Genomic DNA, 20573 nt, shown 5'->3' on the forward strand with positions numbered 1-20573 from the left:
AAAAATTTCAAATAATTCAAATTCACATTTAGACAAATTAGCATAGAAATATTGTTGCTCCAAAATGCCTAGAACTATGTCTAGCTGTTCTAAATGTTCCTTACAATTCCTCTTGTAGATTAGTTTGTCCTAAAAAGAATCAAAACAAATTTTCTAAGTATTTTATTCAATACCTAATTCATGCATGATTGGAATATAGTTGGAGCATGAGTGGAAACTCAAAATGTTCATAATAGCATCAAAAGGTTGTCTTCTCAACATTTTTGTCCCTCATGCGGATTTAATAGTGCCTCAATCTCATATCAATCTTGGAGTACACAACTCCTTGCAATCATCTATGAACTCATCTATCCTTAGAATAAAATATCTATTCTTAATGGTCTTCTTGTTTAACACTCTAGTCTTGCACATCCTCATAATGACATCGTCCATAAGAACTATTGGAGATTCAAAAGGGTTGAAGCTATGTCTTGTGAATCCCATGTCAAGAAGTTCTTTGATAGCCTTCTCTATCTCCTCTTTATACCCTCTTGGGTGACGATATGGTGCAGTTATAACAAATGTAGCCCCTTATGATTATATAGCATGCTAAAACCCTCTATCCAATGATAATTTTGAACACGTCATTAAAAACTACACAATGCCTATCACAAGAAAATTCAATATCAACATAATACATACCTTTCTTGCCTAATGGAGACTTCGTGGGAAGAATCGATCAATTTGTTACCTATGTTACTTGACCTCTACAAAGGGTTCTCTCCATCTTCTTCATTGTCACTAGCTATGGAGCTCCATTTGAGATCCCTCTAAGGACAATCGTCTTCCCATTTGTTGTTAACTTAAGTACCATGGTCTGGTAGTTATGTGAATACTCCTTTGGAGAGTGCAACCATTGTACTCCCTAAACCATATCAATATCTCTTAAGCCAATCACATAAAAGTCATCACATACCTTGTGGTCTCCTAGAGTGATATTGAGTTGCTTGATTATTTAGTCACACAAAATGGTGGATCCATCAACTAATGTGACATTGAAGCCTTCAAATTATTTTTTTGTTTTATCATCTATTCATCATCAAACCTTTGTCAATGAAGTTGTGGGTAGCCCTAATGTTGATGAGAATGATCATAATTTTTCTCGTTAGCACTCTACCAACCTTCATGGGAAGATATTTTGAGGCTCGAGATAGAGCAACAAGTGTACTCTACCTTGTGGTTACACATTCTTCACCAATATAATTGACAAAATCTCCGAATATCTCTAGTTCATCCTCTAACTCTAAATCTACCACTTCAATGTAATGTATTTGGCCTTTACCCAAGTTTCTATGTCTAGACATCCACAACTCTTTGCAAGAGAAATATAAGTTCTTCCTCCTAGGTTCATTCTTTGTCTCATCCTTCTTGATCAAATTTGGGGTATTGACTAAGGGAAATTCTTGTAAGGAGCTTGCTAATGCAACATTGATGGCATGCTCTTGGAGTAGGGTTTTCTTTTGGTCACTATGATCTCCAAACTCATAGCTCTTTCCATGGCTTCTTACAGAGAAATTGGATAAAACGCCATACCAAACCCTTGAGCTATTCAAAAAGGCCTTTTACAAAAACAAACTATGAGCCTCCTTTCTATCACTTTTGGAACCATCATTGATAGCCTCTAAAATTTTGCTACATGGTGCTCAACTATATCATCTTGTCTTAATTGTGCTAACTCCCTAAAGTAAATCTTTGAGTCCTTCATATCCAACATCTCTATCAAACTTTGACTAAACTCTTCTATGGTAGTGATTGTGCTATGTCTTTGGGTTGTTATGTCATGGTACTGCCATTCATGGGCCACACCTTCTAGTTATGAATTTGATAACTTCATGGCTTCTTCAAGCATGGGGTTCAAAGAGAGATAGGTGTCCAACTTCTACACCCTCCCTATCCAAACCACCTCTTGATTCATCAAATGTAGGTATATTGATAATTCCCAAGAGATTTCGAATGTCCTTGCTAAGTTGCTCTTCATATCTCTTTCTCCCTTGTCATTTCTATGATACTCACAATACTATGCAAAAGTCATGTCCTGATGGATGGCAATGTATTTGGTGTGGTATCTCGCCAATTCAGCCTCTTATTGTTGTTCTTCCTCCAAGGATTATGTGCCTTGTCTTTTTAGAAATTTGGCTTCAATTAACTTTTGGAACAGTTGAATTGAAACTCAATCATTTGTTGAATTACTTCCTTATGCTTCATTATTCTATACAAGTTTGGTGTAGTTGACTAAGTTGGTCAAGTTATGCATTAATTGCATCAACATTTGATTGATTTGTTATTGATTGACCAAGAAAGCCTTGAGTTCATCTTCTTGATCAATCATTTCTTCTTACCTTTATCCCCAATTCCACTAATATCTTCTTGTGTGGTTGTCTCTAACCTTTTCCTCTCTCTTTACAAAGCTCATAGATCTTTGTCACTCGAGCATACAACATAAAACCCCAATGGACTAGCAAGACTATTGCTCCAGTACCATTGTAATGTCTCCTTTTGAAATTTTTAATGAAATAAAGATTTGAAACACAAGTAGTGATATTCACCAAATGAAATATAAAAATTGTATCTCACAACAAAAAATTAATTAAACTCATCACACACAAACTTGCACAATTGAGTCACAACACTTCTATTGATATCATCATAATAAATGGGATTGTTTGCAATAAATACAACAACATAATATGATAACAACAATGCTCATAATGACTGCATCGGCTCCTGTCCAAGAGGCATTTTCAAATATTGTTGACCGTGTTTGCAATGACTCCTCCTTGCAAGTGATTTATTATGTTGTGGTCGCTCCTACCATGGACCCCCTTCTCAGTGGTGATGTCATCGGTGTGAGTGGCTTGCACGCCTCCTCCCTTGAGGGTTTTGTGGGTGTCTCTGTTGTTAACAATGTCATGGATATTGGTGTGGGTTCGTGCCCTTCTCCACCCATGGTTCCTCTTCCAGGCCGAAATACTGGTACTAACTCTCATGGTGAGGCTTCTCAGTCGGCTACTACAGATGTTGTGGGTGCTAAGGTCTCGCCCAGACCTTCCTTTGTTGGCATGCATAGCTTTGCTCATGTGGCCAAATCTGTTGCCCAACCCTCTAAGGAGGTTCGTCCTCTTCCCTATGCCAAATCCTCCCCTGTGGTGGTTTGTGGACAGGATTAGGTTCTACCAACGTTGTGCTTTAGTGTGCAAATTCTCTGAGCCTTGGCCTTCATTATCGAACCTCCATCGTTGGGTGAGCGACTCTTGGAGATCTTTGGTGGCTCATAATATTGAGCTTTTTCCTTGTGCTAAAAGCTTTTTCATTGCTTCTTTCACATCTTCGATTGATCGGGATTTGGTTTTGGAGAAGTTGTGGGCTTGGGGAGTGCATTCCCTCTTTGTTAAGCCTTGGACAACTTCCTTTAACTCTCTCACTAAACCACTCAATGTGCGTCTAGTTTGGGTCCACCTTCCAAACCTCCCTCTTCATTTTTGGGAGCTTTCTTGCTATGAGGCTATCGGTAACTCTATTGGTTGTGTCTTAAAGGTTGATGATGCCATGTCTTCTATGGACCACACTACCTTTGCCCACATCTTAGTTGATATTAACATCTCCTCGCCTCTCCCGGGAGATGTAGTCCTCATGGTTGGAGATCGCCCTTGGACACAATTGCTGGATTTTGAAGGTCTCCCCATTTACTATCGGAAATTTTTCTTTATGGGTCATCTTGCTTCAAACTACTCTATCTCACGCCACAAAGGTGTTGCTACTTGGTGGAAGGATGCTACTGTTGATCATTTGACCATCCATGTTGATTCTGATTCGGACAACTCCTCTCGGGAGGTTGAGGTGCCTCTTACTGTTGATGATGTTGCTATTGATTCCACTCCTCCCGCCCTGGTTGATTCAACTCCTATCGCCTCTAACTTGCAACTCTACTCCACACCTACTAATTTTTCTCATGATGCCCCTCCTATGTAGCAGCCTATTGTTGTTCCCCCTCATGTTCTATAGCAACCGATTGTTGTCTTGTTGCAACACCCAGTGGCTTCTACTAATGGTTTCCAAGCGGGTCTCTTACCACTTGATCATTCTCTTGATGATCCCAATGACAGTATCACCTAAACTGTTGTTTGTCGTAGGTGGAAGGGGAAGTCCTCCCCGCCCCCCATATTACCTCTTAGTCAAGGCTCAGGCGTCATTTCCCCTCCTTGAGTTGGGGTTGGGTTGTTGTAGGTTAGGCATTTTGTTTGTTCGAGGCTTGTTCCCATGTGTTGTATTATGCCTACGAGTTTTTCTTTTTTTATAGTCTCTAACTATGTTAAAAGGTCGACACCCTAGTTAACATTGTTTTTTTAATAAAAAACAATGCTCATAATGACTCGTTGAACTTTAGTACAATGCCTTGAAGCTCCGATACACTCTCCTAGTGAGTGCTCTCACAAAACCGAAAAGTTTCCATCCCCTACTTCCAACAATCAATAAGGTTTCATCCACTTATCATAATCTCTTATGCGTTTACATCCACAAAATCACTAACCACAAGCACAAAATATACAATATCATTAATCTATGACTACAATTGAAATGTTTGCCTAATTCTATATGTTATCCATTCATAGATTAAAATTTGAACGGGAGAGGACCTAATACCTAAGCATGTTCCAATGGCTATGATAGTAGTTGTTGATTTAATACCCACACTTGTTGATTTAGTATCCCAATATTTTAACAACATTGCACTAATAGTTATGACTTTAAAGTTGTTATTGTTGATGATGACTAGCCACAGTTGTTAAAGGCAACCAGTCGTGATGCCACATCAACTGCACAACTATGTTTCTCCCTTTTGCACGACCATTGGTCTCACCTTTTTTTTGGGCTATTTTGGACACCTTGGCAAAAAGCATGCTGATGTAGCATCATATTTGATGATATGGCCCTGAAACCTTAGTTATAAACAAGGGACTTGCCAAGTAAGCTACTATAAAAAATTGTGAATGATTTGAAATTTTCACATAAGATTTTGAAAAATGCAAAGTTAGGGTGCTCAACTACTAGTCATCTCCCCTACCACAAATCAACCTTTATGGCCTTGCAATTTTCTTGTCATTCCACATGCTATTGGTTTTCTTGTCATTCCACATGCTATCGTTGTTCCTTTTGTCTTGTTGTGTGTTGGCTGAACCCTGGCACGCTTCGAGTCTCAATTAATTGTGAAGTTTTAGGCCCCCGCCACGACTGGCAACAAAATTCTTTTGGTACTTGTTAATCTTGCTAGGGTAAAGGATTAAGAGCAAAACGTTTATCTTAACTCACGGTAAATGGAAAGAAGTGAAACACTGACATGTTAAATTTCCCGAGAGCATCAGAATGATGAGGATATGCTCGACAGGAGCCAGGTAAAGGGTGTACAAGTAAGCATAACAGTAAAGGTTGACGACCCCATGTACAAGGTGCATGCAAACTAGTTATGGTGCACCGAGTTTAGAACTAGGGATATTTTTCCAAAACAAAAATAGCCTACTGTTAGTCATATAGTGTCATAGCTGGGAAGAAAACAAAATGGTAATTCAACAATAGTGGCTATCCAGCTTCGTACAGAAAAAAATTGTGATTTTAGTCCAACTTTGGAAGGTGAAGAGGTTAGTGTATTTTGTCTTGGGATACCTCTAATCTCTTTATGCAAGAGTATCATAATAGCTAGCTTTTGCCATTATAAACACAAAATGAAGTCAGTTCTGCTAAGTGCGACATTGAATGATAGTAATATTTTAGTTTATTGTTAGTATAGGCTTTCAGATTATGGCTTCATTAGTTTCATAAGGGTGTACTGCCAACCCAGACATTTTATTCACATTTCTACATGCATTGCCAGCTTTAGATTGTGGCTATCAATTATGCAACACAAGGGTTAACTTTTGGCTGACACGAGTATACTATATGGTTTCAATGAACCCAAAAAAAGAAGAAAAAAGGAGACAATCACCTAGAGCTTATTAACATCCATATTTCCAATTTAATTTCCAATTAAGAATAATTTATTTGCTGTATAATTATAATTTTTGGCTGAATTATTGGACAAAATATCTGCTTTTTCTTACTGTCTATATCCAGCTTGCCAGATAACTCAGTATTCTATTTGCTCGACACATTTTCAATGGCAATCAACAGTTTCTCATCTTTTATTTCTTATTGTCAATTATGCCATGTTTACATACTCTTCTGATCTCTAATTACATCCGCTGCACCAGTTTCACAAAAAGTCAAGTGTGGACCTTTGAATTAGATCCAGCCAATTATCCAATGATGCTTTCAAGCATTTCCTTATATAATCCATGGGGTAAATCAAATGTGATCAGCTTAACATGTAAAATAACAACCCCCCTGCCAATTCAAGCAAAATATTCCTGAAGCAAATCCGCTTCTTTTCTCAAATCTGCCATGAAGAAAAGTAAAATAATCTCATTTTTCTGAAGGTTCATATTCCATAACATTCAGCATAAAATCCAATAATTATATGCCATGTAGAGAGCCTTAACAGAATCCAAAGCAAAAACAACAATAACAAATGCTCGCATGTAGCTTGCATAGTAACACCCTTAGATAGAGTCCTGCAGATGCCCATTTTCCTCTCTATTTGCTTCAATCTCTGTTGTATTTTCAACAATTAAGTCATCATAGCCAACAGGCACACGGATCCTATCTCTGACAGGAACCTTCACCTTCTCTGAACGTACATTCACCTGAACATTACCAACTCTGCAATTGTTTTCCAAAAATGGATCCTTTGTCTTTATGCCATCTACCCATGCCTTAACCAAAGGACCTTGCCATGAGTTTTCTTGCAGCAGATTAATTTCAGGTTGCCCATCTCTGAATGGATCGGAGAAATTTTTTAACATGACCTCAGTCGTTTGACCTCCATCACTTGAGTCAGCTGAATTCAATCTAGTTCGTTTGGTATTTGGCTGCCCACCAAACTCAGTGGCATGCCCTTTGCTATTATTTTTTTTGAGTTGCCTCTGCAACATAAGACAAGAAATATTTAAGTATTGCAACAATTGCCAACACAATATTAATGTATAAAACCCATTAAAGCAATTCAGTTTGTTAAAGAAACATATAATTTAAACTCTAGGCAGTAATTGTGATGAAAACACAAGCTAATCATTAGACAACACAATGCACTCTTAAAAGAGCAAATCAAAAGAACCGCCATGTACTACCAAGAGTAATCGGATAATCATGCACAAAATAAGATATGTTCTGATTTCAAGACAACGTTCTACTTTCTAGTTTTCAGGATCAACAAATACTATCCTTTCAGAACAACAAAGGTAGTCCAAAGCTTTGCAAGAGCTTAAGGAACTGAACCAAAAGACTTACCTCAATCTCCTTGCCTTTTAGCATTATTTCCTTATATGCTTCTGGATCCCGTGATTTCAAGATGCTCCATAGGATGCCTCCAGGAGTACGGCGACGTTTACCATCAGCTGTCATCTGTCCTCCATGACTCTCAATAGTAAAAACCTGAAACGAATCCATTCAGTTAGAAAGATGACAAGAAGGGAGATGCTTCCATCTCAAGAATCTCAAACAAAAGAAAAGTCATGCCATGCAAATCAGGAGATAATGGATACAGGATGTCATGAAGTCAGGAAATCGTGTCACAAAATATTCTAGGGACATAAAAAGCAAATAAGTTTGGGTGTGCAATCAATTGAAACGATCATTTTGAAACTGATACAGAATGAGAAAAACGACCAACATCTGATAGGAAACTGGCACAATCTGGACTCCAAATGAAATGCAAATGACATTCCCTTATATCATCATACATCTAGAATCATGGAAAACTGTCAACAAAAAGCAAAAATGTCATGCAGTGAAATGTAATACATCTCATAAATCACACTAGTCTTTCTTTCATATAAAATTAACTGTTAAATACCCTGCTATTTCTGTAAATTCAAGCACTGCTTTTTCAATGTATTAAGCAGACTTCATGAGTACAAAAATTATCCAGCAATCAAGAGTTTTAGCCATAGATTATCAAGGTAAAGCTACTCATGCAGTCCCTGAACATGGTTAGGGTCCCACAAGCCACATATACATTAAAAGCATGAAATTCTCTTGAATTTGAGAATCCAAACAACATTCTCTTAGCTTCTCTTGTACAATAAAAGTATTAACATCCAACAGACTCATATTAGAGGCAACTTTATCTATATCCCTTCTTATCTAATACAAATAAAAGTATTAACATCCAACATCAATGACAATCAACAGCAACGCGAAAACATCATTCAAAATTTTTCCATAGCAAATATCAATAAAAAATAATCAAATCCTAAATCGAAGTTTAAAATGCACATATGATAAGGGCAAACAAAAGAACATATCAAGATGGAGTTAACAGAGAAGGTATTACCTCCTCCACAAAATTTCTTACAGCCAAAACACCAAATTTGCTAATTGTTTCCCAAAGAAGATAAGACTTTGGCTCTCGTAACTGCCTACATGTATTAATAACAAACCTGTCAAAAAATCACCCATTAACTTATTTCAGATGGTTCAGTGCACAAACTACTATCATTAATTTGATATCACACAAAAAAAATCATTATAAAAAAGACGTGCGAACACCTGTTAACATTGCCAACACTATTATTATTTTTCTTCTTTTTCCTCCGTCTTTTCTTCTTGAAATTCCCACTTTGAGGACCACACTTTGAATTATTTATGACTCTTTCTAAATCATTATCTGCAACTAGATAACACAGAAAATTTAATTAGATGTCAAGAACAGAAATTCCAAAAAAAAAAAAACTCAACCATTCTAACAATAATGGGCAAACACATATAAAATTGATTGTGCCAAAAAGCACCATCATCCTCAGTCCCGAGAAAAATTGGTGAAATAAAAACAAGATATTAATATCAATGTCGTCTACTGATCCAAATATGTCAATAGGACTCAAAACTAAAAAGAGTATCTAAAACCAAACCAACAAAATAGTAATTCCGAAAAAAGGAGGTTTAAATCAAATCGTAAACTCCAAAGTCAGTACAAAGTATACACCCAATTTTTTGCGAAATTGGGCAAGATTCCCAAAGGAGCAGGAAATCACCAAAATCGTGCATTTGCACTACTAAGTTTTATTTTTAACTTTTAAATTTTTAATATCTTATTATTTAAATTTTAAAATATAAACCCTAACATTAAACTTAATGGAAACCCTAAAGTTAAACCCTAAACCCATTCTGGCCATTTTTTACCAATTTTTGTTTTGCACTTTTCATCCTACAATCCAGAAGCAAGCTATAAGACAGAACTAGCACACATGGCAAAGCTCAAACTCGGTTTCTTCTTTATTTTGGATGCTTGAATCCACCTTATCAGTTCCCCTCCTGACAATAACGGTATCAGTGACTCCTCCTTATGTATTATCAGCCATAGAGATACTATCTGCAGCGAGCTACAGAACAGGGACAAAGATGCTGCAGGCAAACAATTAGCTATTCATGGTTCAGCAAGTAATTCTATTCCTTGCCAAATTCTATTCAAAAGCTGATAATTCTATCAATATCTACAGAAGTTCCATTATGGTAGCACAAGTGTTTTTGGGACAAAATGGATGGAAAAACAGTGGAAAGGAATGGTAAGGAATAAGGAAAGGCAACTGAAAGTATGCTAAAGTGTACCATATTGGGCCCTACCAAATCCTAAACCCTAACACCTAACTCACTTATTTAAAGTGTTTCATGGAAACGCATTTCCCCCTCCCAGGCCCAAGTCCCCCTGTCCCCGAAACCCGTCCCCAAAACTTTTTCCCTTTGTCCCCCCGTCCCCAAAGCCCGCCCTGTCTCTATTAAAATTTATTTGACGTGAAAAGGTATAGATTTTCCAGCAGTTTTTTAATAGCTGAGTTTCCACAATTAATTGGTAAACTGTCTTTTGTTTTCCAGCAGTTTTTTAATAGCTGAGTTTCCACAATTAATTGGTAAACTGTCTTTTGTTTTGCTGAATCTGTAATGTCCCCTTCTCAACAGTAATCAATTCAGTTGGCCGTTAGCCTATTCCGGAGACCCGTAGGCTAGTCGGAGGCAAAAATTAGGTTTTCCTATTTTCTAGGAGGATTCTGGATTCCTTCTGGGTTTTCTGAAAGCTTCGCAATGATGGTACATGCATAGCAATTAGTGGAGTTTGGTAAACTTACTATTTTTAGTAAGTGGGGGCGAGGACAGCTCATTTCTCTGGGTTTTTCTGGGTTTTCAGAGAGCTTCGCAATGGTGACATGCAAATAAATCTGAGGACCTTTTCTGGACTTACTATTTTTAGTAAGTTGCAACCACTACTCAGAATGTGGTTAAAATGCAATTGAACACACTTACTATTTTTAGCAGTATGCTATTTTTAGTAAGTGCTATTTTTGGCAGGGTTTCTGTAGCTCAATGCAATAACTATATTTGGCAGGGCAGTTCTTTCAATTTGATCTCCCATACTCTTGGAGCTTGTTTTGGCAAGTTTAGTATTTGATGGAAAATGGTGTTTTAAGTGAATTATAACTTAGTTATATAAATATTTAAAGTCATTTTCTCAATTATATGTTGGGCACTCACTTTATGTATTATTTGCATTTTAATAAAGTGACTTGTCTAGGCAAAATGGGACGACTTGGCAAAGGGATGAAATGAAATGCAAATTAAAGAAAATTTGAATGTCATTGTTTAGTCCCACATTGGAAGGAAAAGGAGGTTCAATTTGGGAGGAAGTTATAAATTAAGTGCCTTGGCCTTCATTTGAGACTATCTATTGCTTAACACAACAAAGTGCTGCCAAAATCATCTTAGAATTTGCTTTGAGGGATGCTTACCTCCTAGTCTCCTTTAGTTTTGTGCTTGAAAGCATAGTTTAAAAACTCATGGACGCGCCACAAACTCGCGAGTCCAATGGCGCCACAAGTTGACTCGCGAGGCGAGTCCTGGTGAGTCTTTCTAATTGACTCGTGCGAATCTTTCACTTGGACTCACGAGTCTTTTGACTAGACTCATGCAACCCAGAAAACACACTCGCGAGTCCATGGTGAGTCTTTCTAATTGACTCGAGCAAGTCTTTCGCTTGCACTCGTGAGTCCATGGTGACTCTTTCTAATTGACTCGCGCGAGTCTTTCGCTTGCACTCGCGAGTCTTTTGACTAGACTCATGCAACTCAGAAAACATGTCAAAAAAATTATCTAGATAATTTTTATTCAAGTCAGTCTCATTCTCTTCATTAGAATATATAGATGAAATTTAACATTTAAGTATAAGTTATATTTCATGTATATATTGGCAGGATGTTTGAGAGTGGTTTCAGATCTATAGGAATTATAATGCAAATTCAAGGTTTTAGAAGATCTTTTAAATTTTCAGACAGTCAAATTTCAGTAATCAGTAGGCTTCTATTAGCATTCTCTCACCCTCTCTATCTCAATCACTTTATTTGCCCCAAATTTTAGACCTATCTATCTCCCCACCACTCTTCCTCTATCCCCTCTCTCCACCACTCTCTATCTCGGTCTCTCCTCTCTCCCCCAAGATCTAGACCTATCATTATATGTAATTTTGTAAACATTTATAAACTTATGCTGCTATTATACATTTTAAAGTTTGAAACTATGAGTATGAATGATAAAATTTCAAATATTGAGTGTTTGGAGATCATAAGACATGTGTAATGTTTCAATTATGGCTCTTATGTTCTCTAAATGCATTAATTTCTTTATGTTTTTTGTAAAACTACGGTTTTTTTTTTGCCTAGTCTTTCACGAGTTCGAGTCCAATTTTTTGGTTTGCCGAGTCCGTGGCGGGTCCGAGTTTTAAAACTTTGCTTAGCTGAATATTGTGATTGTTTCTCACTTAGAGGAGCAGATTGAGCTTAATGAATTTGAAATTATTTGATACTTTCTGATTTTTGGACTGTTGTTTTCGGTGTTGGAGTTTGTTGTTTGGTGTGGAGTTGATCATGAAATTCATTCATAAGTCTCTGAAAGTTTAGATGTTGCTTCTGGGTATTTTTCCTATGTTTTCCTCTTGGTTAAGCGATTCATTTTGCTAAGTTTCGTGGTGTTTGGTGTTGATTTGGATTTTATAGGCAAAATTGCCCTCCTTACCTGGTCATACCATGTATATGAATGCCTTGGGAAGCATGCATCATTAGTGTGTTGATCAGATTTGCAGTTGGTGGTTGGTCTTGGCTTGGGCACCTCCTCTTCAGGGATCGTTTGCATTTGATTTCAAGTCATTCAAAGTTGTGTGGGTGAAGTTATGAGCATCTAGGTGATTTCTCTTCTTGCTGGTCTGATTATTTCAGTTTCTTGTTCTTTATATCAGACCCAAGTTATTTACCTGTTTGGATACTTTTCATATGTTGGATGGCACATATTTGTTAGAAGATCAATTCTTAACATTTTGGTGTGCTTTGATATCACTTTCCTATTGTAATCTGCAAACTAATGCTCTCATTGCAACGCTGAAATCAGTAGTATTGATCACCCTTCTTTATTTGCATTTCACATTTTGTATTCCCACTGGAAAAGTGGAAGAGGATAGCTTAGCTGCCTATCTATTACTTTCAGTTGTTTTCACAGTCCTCCCGCTGAATAAGTGATTGAATGATCTTACTTTCAATATTGTAATAACTATCCTCCCATTGAGTGATTTTACATTTAAGTTGTTCTTGCCCGCTGAACAAGCGGAAGGGGTTGGCTTGCCGCCTAACATTGTACTTTCAGTTTGTCTTTGGAGCTAACAATCCCCTATTCACCGTATGCTCTCACCTCCCCACACTGGGTTCTTGGTGATCAGAAAGTGGAAGGGTTACTCTTCACCAGTATTGTATTTCTCTACCTAACCTTAACAAGTGCTTTGTTGTGTTTAAAAATCTGAAAAAAGTAAGGGGGACATTACAGAATCAATCCCACAAAAGATTTTTGTGGCCATGATATATAAAAAAGTCAAATATAGAATAATAAATAATCTTGAGCCTGTGTACCCACCTAAATATGTATTTAAGTTTTTATTTTTTAACTATCAATTTTTGCATGCCTCCCTGCAACATGCAAGCCAAACATTTCATAACTCTTGCACGCAGAATAATGAACATAAATTCACGTATGCTCTATGCATGAGGTGATAACCTAACAGACAATAGTTGTAATTCTTATCCAGGAATGAAGCTACTTGAAATGTCAGACTTAACTAAAAAACAAAGAGATCTGCACATAGACTCAATTTCAATATTAGTAGAGAATAGGGCCCAGGTAGAGCTATAGTGCTGGTTGGTGTTCAAGAAGAAAGTGTGCGAGAAGGAAAAAGAAGGCCCTGTTCCAGTAAAAGCTAAGAGATCAAACCAAATCAATGCATACAGCATAGGCCAATACCTTTCTTGATGATATGCCTTTAAACAAGCCCAATTCTAGAATTTTTTCACAAACATGGGTTTCTACTTCAACCAAAACAATATACGTCAAACTATCAGTCATTGTTGTATCCTATCTTGTCTATTATTTGCTCTTTATGGCACCAACAGAAAAGTAGCCATAGCAGATGAATCCGTTGAATTTTACAATTCATTAGTATAATCACATTTAGTAGGATGTGATACCAACAGTCCACCTGCAGCTTAAAAATGTCGCTAAAACTTTTATCTGCTTCGCAATTCTTCTCCTAATAGCTTGATTATGATAATTCAAGCTATTGCAAATCAAAAACCTAAAAGAGACGGCAAAAATTCATCAATTATGGTCATTAATCTCCATATGAGTGAAACTGCAGAGACTCATGAATCATTTACAAGTTTAGCATGGGTCGATGAACTGTTTAAAGGGCCTAAATCAACCACTAGCACACTTCTAGACTTCAATGCAAAATCATTTCCAAAAGTCACTAGCAAAGTTGCACTGTGAAGAAAGAGCACACTGCAATAGTGCATCCACACTTTGTCCCACTCAATCCAAACAACAAGAAACCAAATCATCTTGCTTTGAATGTCAGAGAAGACACATGTCATGAGAGCACAACAGCACAAACTTGAGAAAGAAATGCACAGGCCAAGTTGCACAGTGAAGGAATAGTGCACTGTGATAACAAGTTGACACATGTATCAATAGTCTTTTGTCACAGGTATGGTGATCATAGAAGATATTTGCATCCAACGAGGAGAGGACATGTCAGTTCAAAAGTCATGGAGGCCACATGTCACGTTAGCGCACAAATGCAAACTTGAAAAGAGAGCACTCATGCAAAATCGCACTGTGGAAGAGTGGCGTGCTGCAATGAGAGGACGACACCTATCACAAGGTTTGGTACTCCTTTAATCAACCACATGCCCAATAAGGATCAAAACATAACCCAAGCCCAACTTCCATGCATGACACCATGTCATCAGAATGCAGTACTGCAAACTTGACCCAGGAAGATATTCTCAAAGCTACATTGCAAAGAGCCAAGCATGCTATAACAAAAAGGGGAAACTTGTCATCATAGCGAATTAGTGCAAATTCATATCCCAATGCTCTATGATATACCATGCTACAAAGAACGAGCACACTATAATAGGATGCTAACACTTGTCACATGGTCGCCCCACATGCTTATCATCATTAGCAAAAGACAAGACAGGAAGACGTGTCATCATAGGACAATAGCACAAGCCCACATCTTAACGCCTATGAGAAAATGCACTGCGAAGAGCTAGCACATTGCAACCAGCAATTAACACATGGACACAAGCAAGGACAACTAACGGAGCTTTCATTCACAAACAAAGAAACAAAGATTTTAATCACATGAACAAATGGGCTCAATCGCTAGTGCAAAGAAAGGGGCCCATAGAACAATGGAAACCAAGACGTAAAGAGACAACGTAAGCAAGTCCAATGAGCTCAACCAATCACCATCAAAATAAAACCTTAGGGCATACAAACATGAGCTGAAGATTTAAGGTTTTAAGACCTTGGATAAACCCTAGATGATTTTCACTCAAAAACCTAGGAAATTTGTAAGGCATAACAAGCCAAAAGTTGAAAGACATGTAGCAAAAAAGGGTAAACAAGTTTCAGTCTTATGATTTTGATATTAAATATATGAAAGTTAAAGAGAATGTAACTATTGATGGTTTTTCTAGAATGCTCACTCTCAATTCCATTTTTTCCATTTCAAGTAATTTCTATCATGGAAAAATATGCTAAAACTGCATTTGCTACTAGAATCTTAAATGGAAGCAAACAGATAACAGGTATGAGTTAGCAGATGGTCTTATTAAGTATAAGGGCAAAATCTTTTCAATGCCAGAGTCTAAGATAAAAGAGTAAAAACTGAGGCTTTGCATGACGCACAAATGGCAAGACACCTTGGATTCTAAGGCCTACAAACAGATCAAGGAAAATTTCTCTTGGGAAGGCCTTAAGGGTGATGTATTCATAATTCAGATATATCAAGGGGTGTACAACCTATCAGCACAATAAAGCAAAGCATGTTTTATAGCCATTACCTATTCCCAATCATAAGTAGAAGAGCATATCCAGGGACTTCATCACAGACATTCCAAAAGTAAATGGTAAGAACTGTATGCACACTTCTTCACGATTTATGCAATGTTCGGAGCGTAGTAGCTGATCTATTTTGGGAGGAGGTACTTACACTACATGGCTGATTTCTCAACTTTTTTTGGCAGGAGATAATTCATATGACAGCTACTGAGCTCACCCCCAATACCAATTACCACCCACAAACAAATGGAAAAACAGAAATAGTAAATATGTGAGTTGAAGGGTACTTAAAAAACTACACCACAAACCAGCAAGAAACATAGGTCAAATGGGGAGTATTGCTACAAAACCACCCACCACATGTCCATCGATGTGATACCTTTTATGGCTTTATAAGGATATGATGTGCAATTTTTTTACAAACTTGGTGTTTTCTAATAACAAGGTACTAAGGTACTAGCAGCAACTGAATTTAGCATAGCCAAGATATTGTGAGAGCACTCAAAGATCACTTGTAACAGGCTTAGAATAAACAAAAATTTTATTCAGACCAGCACTACATTGAGAGAACATTTGAGGTTGGGGACATGGTCATGTTTGCAACCTTATAGGCAGAGTTCCATCAAGCAAGATGGGGCTAAAAAGCTCAAATATCACTTTTATGGGCTTTACAAAGTGTTGAGAAGGGTTGGCAAAGGGGCTTATGAGTTAAATTTTCCAGAGGATGGCTCGATTCACAATACAATATGTTGTGACAGCAGATTCATACAGAGAGCTGTCAACATCATCAGTGTATTCAAACTTGCAGAGTGCAGATTGCTCACAATCATCAAGGGCGGTCAGTTTTGTATTAGTTAGTATTGTGTTGTATGCTGGGAATGCCCAGTAAAAATTTCATATTAGTAAATTCAATTTGAATATATGTATATGATATTTTTTTTTAATAAAAATTACAAATGCATGTGTCTGTGTGCTGGTTAGAATAGTTCCGTGTTGTTTTTGTATACTATTGGCTGAGGTGCATTACAGTTGAATATTTAGTTTAGGTCATCAGAGCTGTCAGTTAATTGAGGAATAGGAAAAAGGAAAGCATGGACAATGAAAAGCATTGAGGTAAAAGAAAAAGACATTCAAGATTAAAACAAAAACTCTTTTACCCTCTGAAGTGTAATGGCTGTGCACAGCAGCTTGTGGTGTTGGGAAATGGAATCATTCAAGTGTGGCAATCAGACTATCGTGGGGGCAGAAACCCTGAAGGAGCAAATCGAGTTCCAGAGTATCATCAGGGTCCTCGGATGTGTTATCAGATTTGCATGTTAAATGTGTCTCGTAATTTCTATCAGACTGGTAAAATTTAATTAGTCTGTTTTATTTTAAGTAGATATAAGAAATACAGAAATATTTATTGCTGGAGTAATTCCAGGTTTATTGTTTTTGTATTTAGTTCAGTTTTTTACATTATGGACCAGCTGATGGCAACAGTTGCCTTCCGGAAAGACATGGTCAGGGTGGTCAGGCATATGTGTTACACACAAGGATGGTGTCCTGGACCTAGCTTCTCCTTTCCCGCTGACATCAATGTTGAATGGAACCCTGCAACACTTGGTCAAAAGTGGGGGCCTCCCTTTCCCCTGTCACCTTCCTCCGTGATCACTGTTACTAACATTGGTGCCCAAGCTTCTGAAGGTGGTCAAAAGCCATCGATGTAAGTAGAGTCTGGTCAATGGGCTGTCTGGCAAGGCAGTGCTGCCTCGTTGGCTCGGAGCGCTAGGGCCTCACTGATTTCCCACCATGCTGTTTAGGCTTCACACTGTTGCTGGATTTATATCCCTTGGGTTTATTGGCAATTGACTTTGTGACCCTGATCTGTAGCACCCTTTTTGGATTTTTTGTACACATTTTTTACTTCATTTTGGAAGCCTTCCGGCTCTGGGAGGCCTAGCCCTTCTTCTGCTTTAGTCTAAGCACCCTTTTCGTATAAATTTAGTATAGTTTTTCATGGGTGAGAACCCCAAGCAAACCTTTGTTATTTAATATTAAAAAAAAAGGAATGGAGTCTTGTTTTGCCATAAGTCCATTTCCAGGCAATTCTGGCTGACACTGAATATGGTTAGCTTGAATTTTATAACTATTATCATTCTTAAATTCTTCTGATAGTAGCATAATAGTAAAGGATGACAGTTTTCTTGATAATTAACGGATAAGTGGCGATGTTGTGATATATTTAACTTTTTATGCATATAATCTAGAATGATAAACAGGTTAGTGTATATCTATTCTCATGCAACCCTGGTTAACAGTGAATTGGTTGATTTGAATTTTTTAAATCTAATAACAATTCTTTTGATAGAAGCAAGCAGCTAAAGGAAGACAGCTTGCTTTTCAACGGAAAATGACCAGGTTATTGTGCAATTAACCATAAGGTACATTTGAACAATGCCCAGGATTTACAATTCTTTAAAATGTAGTCGAAGCTTACAGCTCCTGACATTTGCTAGTCTCACCCAAAATTTAACAAGAATAAACCTAAAATTCAAAAAAATAAAACTAAAAACTTAAAATTAGAATTATGTATATATAACGAGTACCTGGTGCATCAGGAGCAGCGTCCTTCTTAAGCTCGCCATCCTCTGAGGCTGCACCTTCAGAAACATCCATCATATCCACGTCTGGCATTAAATTTTCATTGTCTGACATAAAATCTTCATTGTCTAAATAATCATCTTCGTAAATTGCCTCCAGCACATTTTCTCTATCCATGTCCTCTTAAAACAATAAATGATTATCCAGATAAAAAGCTCTATGTATCCAGATAAATCATGAAGTCTGACTATAGAAATTTACAATATTTAGAAAAGCGATTCATTACATGCAAGCTTAAACAACTGGTATTTAAGCTACTAGGGTTTGTCAATATATCAAAAATAAGCTTAAACAGGATCTTTACACAGGTGAGGCCAAACCCTAGGGTTTAAGTAATTGGGGTTACTAAACATTGTCAAAATTTTGCTGAAATTCAATGCAGTTAACAGGATGGGATAAGATTCCTTTGCAGTAATCCTTTCTGTGTTTCTTTACTGTGTTCTACTCTGTAGCAAACCAAAAACCGTTTTAAATATAATTTGAAAAGAACTAGAATCGCGGTGTATTTTCATAACCGACCTAAACACTCTAAACGCATAACAACATCATAATTATCATAGAATTTACTATGCCAAAGGCTCAGAATTAATTAATAGAAGGATGAATGCGATTGTATTGATCTCAATCGTATGTTTATAGTATATTAATTTTAAAAAATTATTTTATAATAAAAAAATTAAAATATATATTTTAGTATCATTAACTAGTATATTTATATTTTAAAAATATATATAAAATATGCCAAGAGATATCTTATAATAGAAGAGAATCATCTATAAAATAAATATTCTTCTACAATACTAAATATCAAGAATACAAATTCATTAGTTCTTGAATCTAGTTGGTGAGGGTTCTCTTTTATTTGGAGTAATAAAATCACCTCCACAAAAGCTGAAACATGACATACTTCATGCATTTACTTGTCATTTGCATGTCAAAATTTTATTTTTTCTATTTTATTTTTTTTCTGAGTAAGTGCTATCATTAGTGGGGATAGCTCCCTATATTGCAGAATTTTTAAGAAAAATTACATACTTTTCCTACATTAGACAAGACTAGCCTTGTCTACCTTACACACCCTGTACATATTCATCATACTAATAGCTATTATCATCACACTAATATACCCACAGTTACATTTGTCCACCAATAGCTTGGTATATCACTGCCGCATATTCACCAATGTTGATAGCATTACGGGTGGAGTTCTCAGGGAGCCACCAGTCATCTGATTCAGTCAATCTTCGAAAAGGCTCCATGTTTCCATTAAATACCGCACATCTAAACACTTCCCATGCATTCTCCCCAAATGTCTTCAGACGCTCACGTTCCTCCTTCCAAACTTCCCTTCTAGCCATCTCGTGTATGGTGTCACTGTCGGCAGAGTCACCATTGTCCTCATCTTCAGACTCCACCTCTGTTTCTGAGGGTAGGTAGTTTTCGAACTGGAAATATATCTTCAATATGCTTATTTTGACAGCCTCCTCCAGATTTAATGTGACATTGACAACGTTGTCCGCAATGAATGGTTTTACAAATCCAGCAAATAGTTCAATCGTGCGTTTCCCAGAGTCAATGACATCAACCAGAGGCAAGAGGACTGCCTCCAGAACAATTGCATCACACCAATGTCTCTCAAAGTTGAGAATGATGCCCACGAGCCCGCAAATTGCATCATAAACATGATCTTCTGTGATGAACAGGTTCCTCAATTGCACACCCAGCGTGCATTCACAATTGACACAACTTATCATTCCAAAATGAGCCATTAGACCCAACTCTGTCTCTGCAACACTAACAAAATGGCACTTGCGACCACTGAGTAAAACATCTCCTGGAGAGTCTTTATAGAAGGACACAGTTTGTAGATAGTAATCATTCCTGCTTTGTTCATATCTAATAGGATCTACCTCTGAACTGAAGCACATCCGATGTGGTGAAGTATTCCAGGCAACATAATGAATTGCTCAGGGGCAGACCATGACCTTCCCATGTGATTCTACCCCCAAAGTGGATGTTATTATCTGATCAATTATATCTCCCATCCCAATAGTCAGAGTCGTACTCATCCAAGGCTTACATTGGTGCCACCACAATGCCCAAACAGGCATGTAGATCCAAATGTTGCAGGCATGCTACCCGATACCTTGTCATGGAGATCTTTGGCAATCCATCGCACATTGTCCTTTGATATCCTCCGTAGACAATGCTTGGCTAAAATAAATAGGGTCATCATTCCTTCCAACCCCAAGATTCGCAAGGTACTCGGCCACTTGATTGCCTTCTCTATAGACATGCCCAATCTCGAAGCACTCAATTGTTCTTAGATGATCATTTATCATTGGTAACCATTTATTAAGTTTCCA

General features: G+C 37.3%; 1 protein-coding gene across 3 annotated transcripts; it reads right to left on the minus strand.

The window, feature by feature from the left end:
* Window positions 1–6181: 6181 nt before the first annotated feature.
* LOC131076687 (uncharacterized) lies at window positions 6182–18787 on the minus strand. 3 transcript variants are annotated; one of them, XM_058013990.2, is made up of 5 exons: window positions 18153–18787; window positions 8677–8794; window positions 8462–8567; window positions 7417–7560; window positions 6182–7052 (listed from the first exon to the last, which is right to left on the minus strand). In XM_058013990.2, the coding sequence occupies exons 1-5, from the start codon at window positions 18322–18324 to the stop codon at window positions 6630–6632; spliced, it is 963 nt and encodes a 320-aa protein (XP_057869973.2). In that variant the 5' UTR covers window positions 18325–18787; the 3' UTR covers window positions 6182–6629. The 3 variants fall into 3 exon arrangements, with proteins under 3 accessions (XP_057869973.2, XP_057869974.2, XP_057869972.2); XM_058013991.2 differs by having other exon boundaries at window positions 8462–8546; window positions 8677–8800; XM_058013989.2 differs by having other exon boundaries at window positions 8677–8800; window positions 18153–18785.
* Window positions 18788–20573: the final 1786 nt, after the last annotated feature.

This window comes from Cryptomeria japonica, chromosome 4, assembly GCF_030272615.1.
Source record: "Cryptomeria japonica chromosome 4, Sugi_1.0, whole genome shotgun sequence".
NCBI classification, from domain to species: domain Eukaryota; kingdom Viridiplantae; phylum Streptophyta; class Pinopsida; order Cupressales; family Cupressaceae; genus Cryptomeria; species Cryptomeria japonica.

What these genes read in the sequence shown, in the direction of transcription:
- LOC131076687 (XM_058013989.2), bottom strand. Translation starts at nt 18,324, where the DNA reads ATGGATAGAGAAAATGTGCTGGAGGCAATTTACGAAGATGATTATTTA. An exon ending in TAAGAAATTTTGTGGAGGAG is followed by an intron (nt 7,561 to 8,461) that starts GTAATACCTTCT and finishes GATTCGTTTCAG; the next exon opens with GTTTTTACTATTGAGAGTCA. An exon ending in TAAAAGGCAAGGAGATTGAG is followed by an intron (nt 7,053 to 7,416) that starts GTAAGTCTTTTG and finishes CTTATGTTGCAG; the next exon opens with AGGCAACTCAAAAAAAATAA.